Source organism: Monodon monoceros, unplaced genomic scaffold, assembly GCF_005190385.1.
Source record: "Monodon monoceros isolate NGI ecotype Baffin Bay Population unplaced genomic scaffold, NGI_Narwhal_1 Super_Scaffold_10, whole genome shotgun sequence".
Lineage (NCBI taxonomy): Eukaryota > Metazoa > Chordata > Mammalia > Artiodactyla > Monodontidae > Monodon > Monodon monoceros.
The window spans coordinates 55394968-55411485 of NW_021703766.1; the positions used below are offsets into that span (position 1 = coordinate 55394968).

At 41.1% G+C, this 16518-nt stretch overlaps 1 protein-coding gene across 1 annotated transcript in view; it reads left to right on the top strand.

The window, feature by feature from the left end:
• Nucleotides 1-877: 877 nt before the first annotated feature.
• Nucleotides 878-16518, top strand: part of NLRP9 (NLR family pyrin domain containing 9) — a 25796-nt gene continuing 10155 nt past the window's right edge. Inside the window, exons 1-3 of the mRNA XM_029236421.1 lie at nucleotides 878-1157; nucleotides 3921-5484; nucleotides 8609-8770. Of these exons, the coding sequence (XP_029092254.1) occupies nucleotides 878-1157; nucleotides 3921-5484; nucleotides 8609-8770 (2006 nt within the window). The remainder of the gene's footprint in view (nucleotides 1158-3920; nucleotides 5485-8608; nucleotides 8771-16518) is intronic.

Below are 16518 nucleotides of genomic sequence, written 5' to 3' on the forward strand. Positions count from 1 at the left end.
GTTTTTGTTTGTTTGGAACGTCAATGAGGTGGATGTTGGAATTTGTGGAACTATTAACATTTTTCATCACTTCTCTTTGCATTGAGTGCTGAGTTGGCCACGCTCTTTGAAACGTACTTCCGTGAGCCATCGTTGAGATGGCTGTTCAGAGTTCCTTCTTTCTGTCTAGGACCACAGTATGTAAGCTGGTGTGCCCTTGGATTTGTCTTTTCCTGCCCTCATTTTGAAATTTTGAATTTATTTTTCCAGGCACAGCTCTCTGTTTTCCATCTTTCAGGGATTCATCAAAACTTTCATGTACCAAAGACGTTATCTTTAGGCTTTTGATTTCTTTTTATTTAAAGTCTTCAAAAGTTAGTCAGGCTAGACCAGAAACTGTTTTCCTTCAAGGAATGTTCAGTATAACATGGGCTTTTGAGCTTTAGATAGACTGTCCCACGAGAACACAAGGTCAATAGTCAATTCTTCTCAGAAGTGCCCGCAATATACAGTAGGGACACAAGGTCAGAAATACCCTAATTTTTCCTTGCCTGGCCACACTGATAAACCTCAAAGCTTTATTATGATTTTAGGTAGTTAGAATGCTCCCTGACATTTGATTTAGTATAAACCACATTTTTAGTTGCTAGCACTGAATTCACATACATGATTTCGGAATGTTGAGAAAGGATGGGGTACCTTCCCCAAGTGAAGCTGGGAAGATAGGTTTTAAACAAGAAATGCATGATATCCATCATTTTAAGCCCCTTTACACTGCTGAGATTTAACTCCACAATGACATCATTCTTCCCCAGGTATCACTTGGTCCTTGTTTTTGAGGATCCTCCCCCCACTGCGCCCCACTGGAGAAGTCCAGGCTCCACAATCCTGTGACGAGATGGCTGAATCTTTTTTTTCTGACTTTGGTTTGCTGTGGTACCTGGAGGAGCTCAAAAAGGAAGAGTTCTGGAAATTTAAGGAGCTGCTCAAGCAAGAATCTCTGAAATTCAAACTCAAGCCAATCCCATGGACCGAGCTAAAGAAGGCTTCACGAGAAAATCTGTCACAGCTGTTGAGCAAGCATTACCCAGGAAAACTGGCATGGGATGTGACCCTGAGTCTCTTTCTACTGATCAACCGGGGAGATCTCTGGACAAAGGCTCGGGACGAGATCAGACGTAAGTGTCATGAAAGGGATGCAGCGCAGGGACCCTTGGGGGAGGGTTGGTTTACTGGGAGCTTCTAATAATGAAGGTCACATTGTTATTGTGTTAGTGGCCATGCCTCCATCAGTTGAGAATATGTATAGGTCAGTAGGACGCTTGGAGATAGTAGAAGAATTGCAAGCCAACTTCGGTCATTCATGGGCCAGTGATGGACTGTGGATGTGTAGTGTCCTGAGACAAATCGTTCATCTAAGTGTCTGCTCCCCATTTTTCTGTTCCAAGCTGAGTCAGTGCTATTCCAGGAGATGACCTGGGACTTAGTGTCTGCACAACCAGGACTGCTGAGATGGAATTCCATTATGGTTGTTGTCCATCCTTTTTTTTAAAAATTTATGCCAACATTTTTTTATTGGAGTATAGTTGATTTGCAATGTTGTGTTAGTTTCTCCTGTACAGCAAAGTGAATCAGTAATATATACACATATCCCCTCTTTTTTAGATTCCTTCCCCATGTAGGTCACATCCTTTTGACCAGACCTGCACAAGAGACTGGGCAGAGTCCTAAGATGAGGAAATAATTATAGAGAACATATGCCCCTGGTGCTATAGGAAGAACTTTTTATGCCTAATGTCTTTTCATTCTTACCACGACTCTGAGGTTTACAAGTGAAAAAGATGCAGGTCAAACGGTGTCTCCTCATGTTAGATGACTTTTCCAAAAGGGACAGAGCTGACCCAAACCAGTTATTTTTGGCTCATTGATTGCTTGATATCCTCCTCTGGGTGGATACACCGTTTTGTCTCCCCTCAGAAAATAAGATGAGTTGAGTTGTGAATCCTGGGAAATAAAAGTGACAAAACATGAGACAAATCACCCATTAAAGTTGTTTTCTCTTTATATATGTTCTTAGTTATTTTTGAGTGTTTCACCTCAAACTGGAGTTCATGACCATAGAAGCTCTCCTGGCATTTCTATATATTTCATATTTCTGCTTTCCAGATTCTCTCTCTCATCTGTTTTCATGGCTTTATTATGATTTTTTTAAATTGAAGTATAGTTGATATATAATGTTGTGTTAGTTTCAGGTGTACAGTAAAGTGATTCAGTCATTCGTGTGTGTGTATATATATATATATATGTACATACACATATATATTCCTTTTCGTATTCTTTTCTCTTATAGGTTATTACAAAATATTGAGTATAGTTTCCAGTACTATACAGTAGGTCCTTGCTGGGTATTTATTTTATACATAGCAGTGTGTATATGTTAACCCAAAACTCCTAATTTATCCCTCCCCCTCCCTGAAATCACCCATTTTTATAAACAAATCTTCCTCTGTCCCAGAGAGAGAAAGGCTCCCTAATTTCCAAGGCTCTTTTCCTAGTCACACATACTTAAACAAAACTAGCAATGCCCTTTGCTCAGAAGACATGCAGAAAGGCCTCACCTACTGTAGTTCATATTTCTTCAGTGCAGGGTATGGTCCTTGTCTATTTGTAATTTGTTTATCTCCCCTAGTACATAGCCTTGAACATGGAAGGTACATAATAAGGGCAGGTTGAAAGAATGACGGTTCAAGGGTGCATTTCTGAAATTAAATTGCAATCAGCGTGGTCTTAACAGAAATAGTCTAGACTTTATGATTTCAAGTCAGACAACTGAGACAAATACCTGACCCTAATATCTGTTCATTAACCAAATTAGCCAAGTAACATAAACTCTCAACACTTTTCTGTAAAGTAGGCATAGAATGAATCTTAATGGGTTGTTGAAGAGATGGAAGATGAAGTACCAGTGACAGCTTTCTCAGCCCCGATTCCTGGGTGGCCCTCGGTAAATAAATAGTAGTGATTATGAATTCTTGACTGGGGGGCTAGCACCCCTCTTCTAGTTTGAAATGTAATCCCCAAGTATTCACACTTAGTGAAGCCTGTAGCTCTGAGATGGGCTTCCAATCTTGATCAGGTGTTTCCACGGACATGAATTCAGAGAGATTTTGGTTTTAACAATACTGAGTCCAGCAGCCTGGTCCCATGTGGGCATATGCGTCAGTCTTTGCATGTGTGTCTGAGTAAATCTGTAGGGGTCATTCTGAGTCCCAAGGACGGAGTGTATTTTATTTTATTTTATTTATTTATTTTTTTAAGCGGTACGTGGGCCTCTCACTGTTGTGGCCTCTCCCGTTGCGGAGCACAGGCTCCGGACGCGCAGGCTCAGCGGCCATGGCTCACGGGCCCAGCCGCTCCGCGGCACGTGGGATCTTCCCGGACCGGGGCACGAACCCGTGTCCCCTGCATCGGCAGGCGGACTCTCAACCACTGTGCCACCAGGGAAGCCCGTATTTTATTTTTTTTAATAAGGACTTTGAGTTACTGTTTATTTTCATGGCCAAGCATGTGCATACATGCATATGTTTATTTTATTTTATTTTTAAAATTTATTTAAATTTATTTAATTTTTGGCTGCGTTGGGTGTTCGTTGCTGCGTGCAGGCTTTCTCTAGTCGCGGCGAGCGGGGGCTACTCTTCATTGCGGTGTGCGGGCTTCTCATTGCGGTGGCTTCTCTTGTTGTGGAGCACGGGTTCTAGGCGCGTGGGCTTCAGTAGTTGTGGCGCATGGGCTTAGTTGCTGTGCGGCATGTGGGATCTTCCCGGACCAGGGATTGAACCCGTGTCCCCTGCAATGGCAGGTGGATTCTTAACCACTGCGCCACCAGGAAAGCCCTGGAGTGTATTTTTTAATTGTCTTCTATTCTGTCCCTGTTAACCCAGATAAGCTAAACCCATATAGAAACCACATGAAGAAAAAATTCCGAGACATATGGGAAAAGGAGACCTGCCTTGAAGTTCCTGAGGATTTCTACAAAGAAACCACAAAGAATGAATATGAACAACTGAATGCTGTCTACCTTACTGCAGACAAGCCTGGAAATCCCTCACCCACTGTGATCTTGCAAGGTCCTGAAGGAGTTGGAAAAACAACCCTTTTGAGAAAAGCGATGCTGGAATGGGCGGAGGGAAACCTGTGGAGGGACAGGTTCTCATTTGTCTTCTTCCTCAAAGGCAGTGAAATGAACAGTATTACAGACACGAGCCTAGTGGAGCTCATCTCCAGGGACTGGCCTGAGTCTTCAGAGCCCATCGAAGACATTTTTTCCCAGCCAGAGAGAATCCTGTTCATCCTGGATGGCTTGGAGGAACTGAAATTTGACCTGACGCTTGACGCTGACCTGTGCGGTGACTGGGAGAAGCAACGGCCAACGCAGATTGTCCTGAGCAGTTTGCTGCACAAACAGATGCTCCCAGAATCCTCTCTGCTTATCGCCCTAGGAAAGATGGGTATGAAAAAAAATTATTTCTTGTTGTGTCAGACAAAATGCATATTTCTCCCGGGATTCTCTGAACGCCAAAGGAAGCTGTATTTCTCCCATTACTTCCGTGAGAAGAATAAATCCTCCAGAGCCTTCAGTTTTGTGAGAGAGAAGAGACCGCTGTTTGTCTTGTGCAAAAGTCCGTTTGTTTGCTGGTTGGTTTGTACTTGCTTGAAGTGGCAGCTGGAGAAAGGCGAAGACCTGGAGATTGCCTCCGAAAGCATCACTTGTTTGTATGTGTCCTTCTTGACAAACGTATTCAAAGCAGCAAGTGGGAACTGTCCACCTAAGCAGAACAGAACCCGACTACAAAGCCTGTGTACCTTGGCTGCAGAGGGAATGTGGACTCGCACGTTTCTGTTTTGCCCTGGGGATCTCAGGAGGAATGGGGTGTCTGAATCCGACACCTCGATGTGGGTGGACATGAGACTTCTTCAAAGGAGCGGTAACTGCTTGACCTTCATCCACACGTGTATCCAAGAATTTTGTGCCGCCCTGTTCTATCTGTTCAAACGACCCAAGGACCGTCCTCACCCAGTCATTGGAAAGGTGACCCAGTTTGTCACAGCAGCCATGAGCGAAGCCTACTCCCATTTGTCCTGGATGGGGCTATTCCTGTTTGCATTTTCAACTGAAAAAATAACGAACGTGCTGGAGACATCTCTTGGTTTCCCACTGTCCACAGACATAAAGCAGGAAGTAACTCAAAGCCTTGAAACTTTAAGTCAGTGTGACCCCAGTAAGATCGTGGTGAGTTTTCAGGAATTGTTCAATTGTTTGTTTGAGACCCAGGACCAAGAATTTGTAACCCAAGTGATGAATTTCTTCAAAGAAATTGACATTTATATTGGTACCATTGAAGAACTGACAGTATCTGCATTCTGTCTGAAACATAGCCAAAGTTTGCAGAAATTTCACCTGTGTATAGAAAATGTCTTTTCAGATGAATCTGGATCCATCTCCAAGTGAGTCCATCTATTAATTCTCTCCCTCTAACCTACACACACACCATATTTATATTTAGCTTGCTCCAACCCCCAAGGGGTATTTCATGAATCACTGTATTTTTGTACTTAAAAACATGGCTTTTGCAGTCAGAAAGACGTTGATTTGAGTTCTCATACTGCCATTTGCTAGCCGTGTGGCCATGAACTCTGTTTCGTAAGTACTTCTGTCTGTATAATCAGGGGTAAATGTCTTCATAGGGCCAATGTCAAGTTGAAAGGTAAGCATTTTTTATTGTTGCCAGGACTATGCTTCTTTTTTCCCCTTCCCATAGCATTTTAGCATATCCTGGTGAATCCACTGGGAAGGGACGCTCGGAAGCTTATGCCTAGTTTCCTCTGGATTTTGCCCATGTGTCTTTTTCTCTTTGCTGATTTTAGCTTGTATTCTTTCATCAGGCTCAGGCTACCAGCTCACACTTCAGCTCTCAAATACATACCCCCTTTCGTGGTCTTTTTTTTTTTTTAATTAAAGTATAATTCCCTGGCAGTCCAGTGGTTAAGACTCCGCCCTTCCACTGCAGGGGCATGGGTTTGATCCCTGGTTGGCGAACTAAGATCCCACATGCTGCATGGCCTGGCCAAAGAGACAAAAAGTATAATTAACATACAACATTATATTAGTTTCAGGTGTACTACATAATTTTCAATATTTGTATATACTGTGGAATGATCACCATAGTAAGTCTAGTTAACATCTGTCACCATACATAGTTACAGAATTTTTTTTCCAGTGATGAAGACTTTTATATACACCCCAATGTTCCTAGCAGCCTTGTTTATAATAGCCAAGTTATGGAAGGAACCTAAGTGTCCATCAACAGATGAATGGATAACAAGATGTGATATTTATAGATATTGTCAGATATATGGAATATTACTCAGCCATAAAAAAGAATGAAATCTTGTCATTTGTGACAACATGGATGGATCTGGAGGGTATTAAGCTTAGTTAAATAAGTCAGAGAGAGAAAGACAAATGCTGTACCTTTTCACTTACATGCAGAATCGATTCAAGACAAAACAAATGAGCAAACATAAGAAAACAGAAACAGTATAGATACAGAGAACAAACAGTTCCCACAGGGGAGAGGAGGATGGAGAGGGGGAGGGACAAAATAGGTAAAAGGGACAAAGAGGTATGAAGTAGCCATTATGAAATAAAGAAGTCACACGGATGTAATCTACAATGCAGGGAAGAAGTCAATATTTCATCCTAACATAGTATAGTGTGTAACCTATAAAAATATCAAAGCACTATGTTGTACACCTGACGTCCATATCATATTGTAAATCGATTGTAGTTCAACAAACTGAAAAAAAGTCATGCAGAACAGCAAGACAGAGAGATCTACTCTCTCAGAAGCTTTCAAATATGTAATTTGGTGTTATTAACTGTGGTCTTTACATCCCTGCGACTTATTTATTTTACATCTACCTGTACAGTCATGTTTTTGGACACAGTTCCTCGTTTGCTGATGGGTCACCAAATATCAACCTTTGTCCACATAACAGTTGAGTGTTGTCACCCCAAAGAGGAGGAAACAGAGGCAGAATAATGTTGAATGCTTGCCCAGTGTCCCATAACCCACAAGTGTTTCAGATGGGGCTTGATCCTCGCCGCCCTGGCCTCACGGCTCACTTCTTTGACTGCCATGCGTGTTGACTCAGTGCATCTGACTGCTTCTCTCCCTGTTCAGGTTTGACTGTGACTGTCAGCTTTGAGGGCCTCTGGGAATGGTGTTCTTCTGTGTTGAATATGTCTTTTTTTTGGTTTTTTACCTGCATTCTTTTTAAAATTTATTTTATTTATTTAATTTTATTTTTTTGCGGTACGCGGGCCTCCCACTGCTGTGGCCTCTCCCGTTGCGGAGCACAGGCTCCGGATGCACAGGCTCAGCGGCCATGGCTCACGGGCCCAGCCGCTCCGCGGCATGTGGGATCTTCCCGGACCGGGGCACGAACCTGCGTCCCCTGCATCAGCAGGTGGACTCTCAACCACTGTGCCACCAGGGAAGCCCTGCATTCTTGTTTTAAAAAAAAATTTATTTTGTATTGGAGTATAGTTGATTAACAATGGTGTGTTAGTTTCAGGTGTACAGCAAAGCGATTCAATTATACATATACATGTATCTATTCTTTTTCAAATTCTTTTCCCATTTAGGTTATTACAGAATATTGAGCAGAATTCCCTGTGTTATGCAGTAGGTTCTTATTTGTTATCTATTTTATATATAGTAGTGTGTATATGTCAGTCCCAAACTCCTACTTTATCCCCTCCCCACCTTTCCCCTTTGGTGACCATAAGTTTGTTTTATAAGCCTGTTGAGTCTGTTTCTGTTTGTTTTCTTTTCTGTTTCTGTTTTGTAATAAGTTCATTTGTATCATTTTTTAAAGATTCTGCATATAGATGATATCATATGATATTTGTCTTTCTTTGACTTACTCCACTTAGTATGATAATCTCTAGGTCCGTCCATGTGGCTGCAAATGGTCTTATTTCATTCTTTTTTATGGCTGAGTAATATTCCATTGTATATATGGACCATATCTTTTTTTTTAATATGAACAGCTTTTTAAAAAATATTTATTTATTTATTTAGGCTGTGCCAGGTCTTAGTTGTGGCACGTGGGATCTTCATTGTGGCATGTTTAGTTGCGGCATGCAGGATCTTTAGTTGCGGCCTGTGGGCTTCTTAGTTGCAGCATGTGGAGTCTTAGTTGCAGCATCAAACTCTTAGTTTTGGCATGCATGTGGGATCTAGTTCCTCGACCAGGGATGGAACCTGAGCGCCCTGCATTGGAGGTGCAGATTCTTACCCACTGGGCCACCAGGGAAGTCCCTGGACCACATCTTCTTTATCCGTTCATCTGTCAATGGACATCTAGGTTGCTTCCACATCCTGGCTATTGTAAACATTGCTGCAATGAACACTGGGGTGTCTGTGTCCTTTTGAACCATGGTTTTCTCCAGATACATGCCCAGCAGTGGGATTGCTGGATCACATGCTAGCTCTGTTCTTAGTTTTTTAAGGAACTAGTTGAATTGAGCCACTGGAGAATCACGGTGTTTGTCTTCCTGTAGTACCATCGAGAAGCTCTCCCTCTGGCGGGATCTCTGCTCTGCATTTACTGCCAGCGAGAACTTCCAGATGTTAGATTTGGACAACTGTCAGTTCGACGAGGCCTCCCTGGCGATTCTCTGCAGGACGCTGGCTCAGCCTGTCTGTAGACTCCAGAAGTTCGTGTAAGTCGGATCTTCACCTATTCTTTAAGTCAATAGCAGGGTGTCATTCTTTCTACTCTGGCTTCTTTTGAAAACCCAAGCTACAATCCAGTGTTCCAAAGAAAATGCTGAGTGCTTTTCTTGATTCAAGTGTTTTACTGAGTGAGACACAAACTGTGGACAAACAGGGAGACTTTAAAACTGAACGTGGTCAAGAAGCTCAGTTCCCAGTAGCTACAGCTCAGGTTACAAAGCCTGGATGAGAAAGGACATTTTGTTTTCTGCTGTGAGTGGTCCCTAGAACTATACCTTCCTTCCCATGGCATCAGCTCACTTGTGCACAGCCAGTTAGCTGGGGAGTTGCAAGTTCATGCTGACTTGGAGAAACCTTAAGTTTGTTTAAGAAGCAGAATCGGCATTTTGAGGAAATCGGTTTTTCCTTTGGGTTACAAGACTGCGTGTGTTTTGGTGTAGGGATGTGTTTGAACTGTGGCCCCCGTTTCCATTTCTCTGTAACAAATGTTTTAACTATAGTGACGTGTACAATAAAACTTGCTTGGGGAACCTAAGAGGGAACAGTCCTGGTGGTTGGTGATGTTTGCTTGGATGATGATGGACTGAGAATAGATGTTTCCCAGGTAACGCAGGAGGAGGGTGCTGAGGACAGGTGGGAAAAGAGCCTGAAGTTCATAAAAGAGAAAAATAAGAAGAATAGCACAGAGAATAGGTAACGTGTATAGAACACTTCTTTGGCACAGAGATGGTTGCCTAATATTAATTTTCTCCTTTGTCTTTTAACCCTCATAACAATCTTGTCATCACCCTTTTACAAAACATGTACCAGAAGCACAGAGAAGCTCACAGTCCTTCTCTGATGTCCTGGTCCAAAGAGGGTTGGAAAAGAATGAGGCAGAATGTGAAGAAGACAGAATTTATTAGAGGGAAGTGTCGCTACCAGAACAGCGGGCGGACTTCCCAGTAGTCTGGGAGAGTCGAGCCCAAACATGTGCTGTTGATCAGTTTCTATAGCCAGGAAACAAAGGAATGGTCCGAGGTGAAAATTTCGTTTACTGATTGGTCGAGGCATATATAGCTTCCTTCTATATGGTGGGAGTGGGGCAGGCCAGATGCCTTTCCTTATTTGGGACAGGTCCTGTTGCCCAGGTGGGCGTCACCCAGGTGGGCTCAGGAGTTTCATAACCATCACAACAGGGTGGGGAGGGCGATTCAGAGTCCAGTAGGGGGTGTTAACGCTGAAACTTTTTCAGACAGCATCATGCTTTGTCCTTGAAGCACCATTGTCCTTGGAGCACCACATCTGATACTTTTTTTTTTTTTTTTTTTAGGGTAAAAAGAATGCTTTTTATTAAAGGTAGGTAGTCAGGGAAAGGAGGTGTTTCTCTAGTGGAGAGACTGCATTTATGTACAGAAATACTTTTTTTTTCCTATGTAAATTTTTTAAATTTAATTTTTATTTTATATTTGAGTATAGTTGATTCACAATGTTTTGTTAGTTTCAGGTGTACAGCAAAGTTATTCAGCTATACATATAGTCATTCTTTTTCAGATTCTTTTCCCATATAGATTATTACAGAATACTGAGTAGACTTCCCTGTGCTATACAGTAGGTCCTTGTTGGTTATCTATTTTATATATAGTAGTGTGTATATGTTAATCCCAAACTCCTAATTTATCCCTCCCCCCACCACCTTTCCCCTTTGGTAACCATAAGTTTGTTTTCGAAATCTGTGGGTCTGTTTCTGTTTTGTAAATAAGTTCATTTTTTTAAGATTCCACATATAATATTTGTCTTTCTCTGATTTACTTCACTTAGTATGATAATCTCTAGGTCCATCCACGTTGCTGCAAATGACATTATTTTGTTCTTTTTTATTGCTGAGTAATATTCCATTGTATATATGTAACTCATCTTCTTTATCCATTTGTCTGTCGATGAGCATTTAGGTTGCTTCTATGACCTGGCTATTGTAAATAGTGCTGCAATGAACATTGGGGTGCATGTATCTTTTTGAATTATGGTTTTCTCTGGGTATATGCCCAGTAGTGGGATTGCTGGGTCACACGGTATTTCTATTTTTAGTTTAAGAAACCTCCATACTGTTCTCCATAGTGGCTGCACCAATTTACATTCCCACCAACAGTGTAGGAGGGTTCCTTTTTCTCCACACCCTCCCCAGCATTTATTGTTTGTAGATTTTTTGATGATGGCCATTCTGACTGGTGTAAGGTGATACCTCGTTGTAGGTTTTTTTTTTTTATAAATTTATTTATTTATGTATTTACCTTTGGCTGTGTTGGGTCTTCGTGTGAGGGCCCTCCCCAGCTGTGGCGAGCGGGGGCCACTCTTCATCGCGGTGCGCTGGCCTCTCACCATCGCGGCCTCTCTTGTTGTGGAGCACAGGCTCCAGAGGCGCAGGCTCAGCAGTTGTGGCTCACGGGCCCAGTTGTTCCACGGCATGCGGGATCCTCCCAGACCAGGGCTCGAACTCACGTCCCCTGCACTGGCAGGCAGACTCTCAAACCACTGCTCCACCAGGGAAGCCTCCTCATTGTAGTTTTGATTTGCATTTCTCTAATAATTAGTGATGTTGAGCATCTTTTCATGTGTTTCTTGGCCATCTGTATGCCTTCTTTGGAGAAATGTCTGTTTAGATCTTCTGCCCATTTTTTGATTGGGTGGTTTGTTTTTTTGATATTGAGCTGTACAGCTGTTTGTATATTTGGCAGATTAATCCTTTGTTGGTTTCTTCGTTTACAAATATTTTCTCCCATTCTGAGGGTTGTCTTTTTGTTTATGGTTTCCTTTGCTGGGCAAAAGCTTTCAAGTTTAATTAGATCCCATTTGTTTATTTTTGTTTTTATTTTCATTACTCTAGGAGGTGGAGAGATTTTTTTAATAAATTGTGCCTTGAAGTCTTTTTCATGATTTCCCATCATTAGGAAAATATTCAGAATCTGAGCTTTTCCCTTCCTTCTCTCTGGTTTATCCTTCACCTGCTTCCCCATCGTATGCTGTGGCCCACGGAACTTAACTTTCTTTCAGACCCCTGACTGCTCATTCCTGACTCAGAATGTTTGTTCCAGCTGCTCTTCTTTCTGGTCAGTCTTTCCCTAGACTTTCACCAAGCAAGCTCTTCCAAATGTCTTCTCTGACCACCCCTCCCCCCAGTTAAGCAGCCCGGTCCCCCCAGCCCAGCCACTCTAGAACCTCATCCTGTGTTTGATTTCAGTATCAGTTATGAAATTGCCACTCTTCTGTTGTAATTGCCTCCAAGCAGAAGGTAAGCTCTGGGTTCTGGGTCCTGGACTGTCATATTCGTGTCTATGTACACCCAGCACCCTGGCATCTAGTTGGAACTTAAGTATTTGTCCAGTGAAGAGAATGAACAAGTAGTTTGGCGTGATTGCAGAGGTTAAGGATTGCTCTTTGAAGTGAGAAGATCTTGAGCTAGTAAGTACCTCTTTGACCTGGAGCACCCTTGAAATGCCTTTCTTTTGCTACCCACTTCCCACCTTGTACCATCTACCTCCCGTGTAGATACCATGTGGTATCAGGTGGTTACTGACAAGTGTGTGCCTCTTTTAGACACATTTGCCAATTTCTTAGCTTATTCTTGCTTCTGTGACTCATTGTTTCCAGCTGAATTCATTGTTCATCCTATGTCACTATACCAAGAGCTTTTCCAAGAGTCCCTACCAGGAGCAAATTTGAGTCAAAAGTTTGAGTAAACTTGAGTCTAAAACCATCTCCCTTGCAACTGTATCCTTTAATGATGAGAATACATGTTGAATATTAAACCTTTTTCCCCTTGTTTCTTTTTTTCTTAAATTCATCTTTTTTTCTGAACATCTTTATTGGAGTATAATTGCTTTACAATGTTGTGTTGGTTTCTGCTCTATAACAAAGTGCATCAGCTATATGTATACATATATCCCCATATTGCTCCCTCTTGCATCTCCCTCCCACCCTCTCTATCCTACCCCTCTAGGTGGTCACAAAGCAGCAAGCTGATCTCCCCGTGCAATGCAGCTGCTTCTCACTATCAGCTTTTTTAAAAAAACAATTTTTTTGGGAGGGGGGGCCACACCATGTGTCTTGTGGGATTTTAGTTCCCCAACCAGGGATAGAACCCAGGCCCTCTTCAGTGAAAGCGGAGTCCTAACCACTGGACGGCCAGGGAATTTCCTTAAATTCAGCTTTGCAGATGTAGATTTTCCCCCAGTTTTTATCAAGGTGTAATTGACATAGAACATTGTATTCATTTTAGGGGTAATTGACATAGAATTGTATTCATTTTAGGTGTAATTGACATAGAACATTGTATTCATAGTAGGTGTAATTGACATAGAACATTGTATTCATTTTTAGGTGTAATTGACATAGAACATTGTATTCATTTTAGGGGTAATTGACATAGAACATTGTATTCATTTTAGGGGTACAATGTGATGATTTGATACATGTATATATTACAGTGATCACCACAAGAAGTTTATTTAGTTAACATGTATTGCCCTACATATGTAGTTACAATTTTTTTTTCTTGGGATGAGAACTTTTAAGATCTACTCTCTTAGGAACTTTCAAATATATAATACAGTGTTGTTAACAACAGTCACCATTAGACCCCCAGGACTTATTTATCTTATAACTGGAAGTTTATAACTTTTGACCACTTTCTACCATTTCATCCTCCCAACCCACAATCTCTGGCAACCACCAAATATTTATGTTTAGTGTTTTTCTAAGACCCCATATAGAAGTGAGATCATATGGTGTCTTTCTCTGAATTATTTCACTCACATGTAGAGATTGATCATTTCCATTCTTCAGTTATAGATCATCTTATGAAAGAAATCCTCGGTTTTGGTAGTGCTTAGGTTTCTTCTTTATCCCTAATAGTCTACAAATTTCAATATTATGGATCCCTGTGGGAATTTTGTTTAACCTAATTTTACTGGCTCTCACTGGGGCCCTTTCAATCTTGGAACTGACAAATGATTAATAAAGAAAATAATTTGGGGGAAGGCTTGTGTTTAAGTTTAGGAAAACGATCAGGATTGCTTATCTCTGTTACAGTGGGGAGGTAAAACTTGAAACCATCCCTTTTAACATCAACAAGATAAACTTAAGATTTTTATAGAGTTAGGACACAGAATGTGAAGAAAAGATTAGCAAGCTTATAAAATATTTTTATATCAGTGATTATTCATTGTGTCAGGTTTTTACACTAACCATCGATTCACTTACTCCATCAAAATAAGAGCTCTTTAAATCTCAGGCAAAGAGATTGAATGTCCACTTAGCTCTCACTATAGCACTCACCATGTCCAGCAACTATTACAGGTATTTCACAGTATTAGCTCATTATATGCCTTTAATTACTTAATGAGGTGGTCAGTCTCAGTACCTCCTGGTACACACTAGAAAACCACCACCTGGGAGGATTCAGAAACATGCCCAAGGTCACACAGATGGCAAGAGGTGGAGCCAGGAGTTGAACCCATCAGCCTGGCTCCAAGGATGCATGGTTCTTAGTTCACCAACATTATAAGTTGCTGATGGTTGAGATTCTGCTCTTCTTGCTTTTTTTTTTTAAATTTTTATTGGCATATAGTTGATTTACAGTGTTGTATTAGTTTCAGGTGTACAGCAAAGTGAATCAGTTATATATATACATATATCCACTTTTTTTTTAGATTTTTTTCCCATATAGGCCATTGCAGAGTATTGAGTAGAGTTCCCTGTGCTAGACGGTAGGTCCTTGTTAGTTATTTGTTTTATACACAGGTAGTGTGTGTGTGTCAGTTCCAATCTTCCCATTTATCCCTCCCCTTCTTACCCCTCTTTTTGCTCTGTTTCCTTAACTCTAAGGAAAGTAAAAAAACCCCAGCAAACTGCGTTACTGTCAACACTTCCATTTTAGTCTGTCTCCTTTCCAAGAGGTTGCTGATCTGCACTGATGATGTAGATGGTGACAATTATTGATTAGATGTTCACCCTTGTGATTGTTTTCCCACCGTTTGTCTGCTGACTCAACGCTTACTGCCGGCCTGGTGTTGGAGTCCACTGCAGCTGCCCGGCCTGTGAATCACCGTGTGTTCAGTGGCAAGGTGGCTCAAAGGACCTGCTGACGCCCCCATTTCTCACAGGTGTTGCCGGCATATCAAGGGCCTTCCCTGTCTTTCCATGGTAGCACTTCTCCTTGCTCGCTGGGCCAGCCTGTCTTATCCTGACAGTACTAACCCCCTCCCTCAAATCCCTACAAGTCCCACCCTGCTGTCCTGGGCTGCATCCATCTCTGGGCAGGAAGTGCCTTGGGTATTGCTCATACATTTAGGGCATCACTCTGCCAGGAATTCCCACAAGTCTTCCAGGCTGTTGTGTCCCTCACATCTGTCTTTTATTTCTGGCCAATGCATAATTCACATTTTAGTGCTTGAACATGGCAGAATATTTACTTTGTTATTTCTCAAAGTCGATTAGGAGGGGAGAAGTCAGGGTACACTTAAGTCATGACACCGAGAGCCATGCTGTGTGGCATGTATTTATAAATCATATATAAATTTATAAGAAGTATATATATATATTATACATTTAATATGTTATTAAAAAAATCAAAACCTGGGACTTCCCTGGCAGTCCAGGGGTTAAGACTTCTTCCAGTGCAGGGGTGCGGGTGCAGGTTCGAGCCCTGGTCAGGGAGCTAAGATCCCACATGCCTCACGGCCAAAAAACCAAAACATGAAGAAGAAGGAATACTGTAACAAATGTGGGATAGGGAGGGTGGGAGGGAGGGAGATGCAAGAGGGAAGAGATATGGGAACATAGGTTTATATATAACTGATTCACTTTGTTATAAAGCAGAAACTGACACACCATTGTAAAGCAATTATACTTCAATAAAGATGTTAAAATAATAGTAATAATAAACAACCTATTAAACAAATGGGTGAAAAAATATATAAGTAAATCAATAAAGTAAGTGCAAATAAAAGATAATGAAAAAAATGATCCACATCCAAAAAAAATCTTTAAAAAAAACCCTAAAAAATCAAAGCCTGGTCATGTTCCAGGAACTATAATAAATCATGATTTCTTAACCATCATGACCCTATCTACTTGTTTCATGAAGAAACTCCACCATTAAGTTAATTTGCCCAAACTTGCAAAATATCCAGGAGAAAAGCAAGTATTCTAATGTGGTTTTCTCTATCTCAGGAGCCTGAGTCTTGAATCATGACATATTGGGTTGGTTAAAAGTTTCGTTTGGGTGTTCCCGTAACATCTTACAGAAAACCTGAACGAATTTTTTGGCTGACCCAATATATTGTCTCCTTTGTATTTATTTTATTTTTTATTTTAGCTTTTAAAAATTGTCTCCTTTAAAAAGAAATCTGTTTTTTTTAAACTCAGAAATTTTATTTCAGTACGAATTTCAATAGTAGATCATATGTTCAATATAAATTCAACCCAAGTTGTTACTTTCTATTTTTAGCTACTAGTAATTCTATTTATTTTTTTAAATTTGTATTGGAGTATAGTTGCTTTACAATGTTGTGTTAGTTTCTACCACACAGCAAAGTGAATCAGCTATACGTGTACATATATCCCCTCTTTTTCGGATTTCTTTCCCATTTAGCTCAACACAGAGCACTGAGTAGAGTTCCCTGTGCTATACAGCAGGTTCTTATTAGTTATCTATTTTATACATATTAGTGTATATTTGTCAATCCCAATCTCCCAA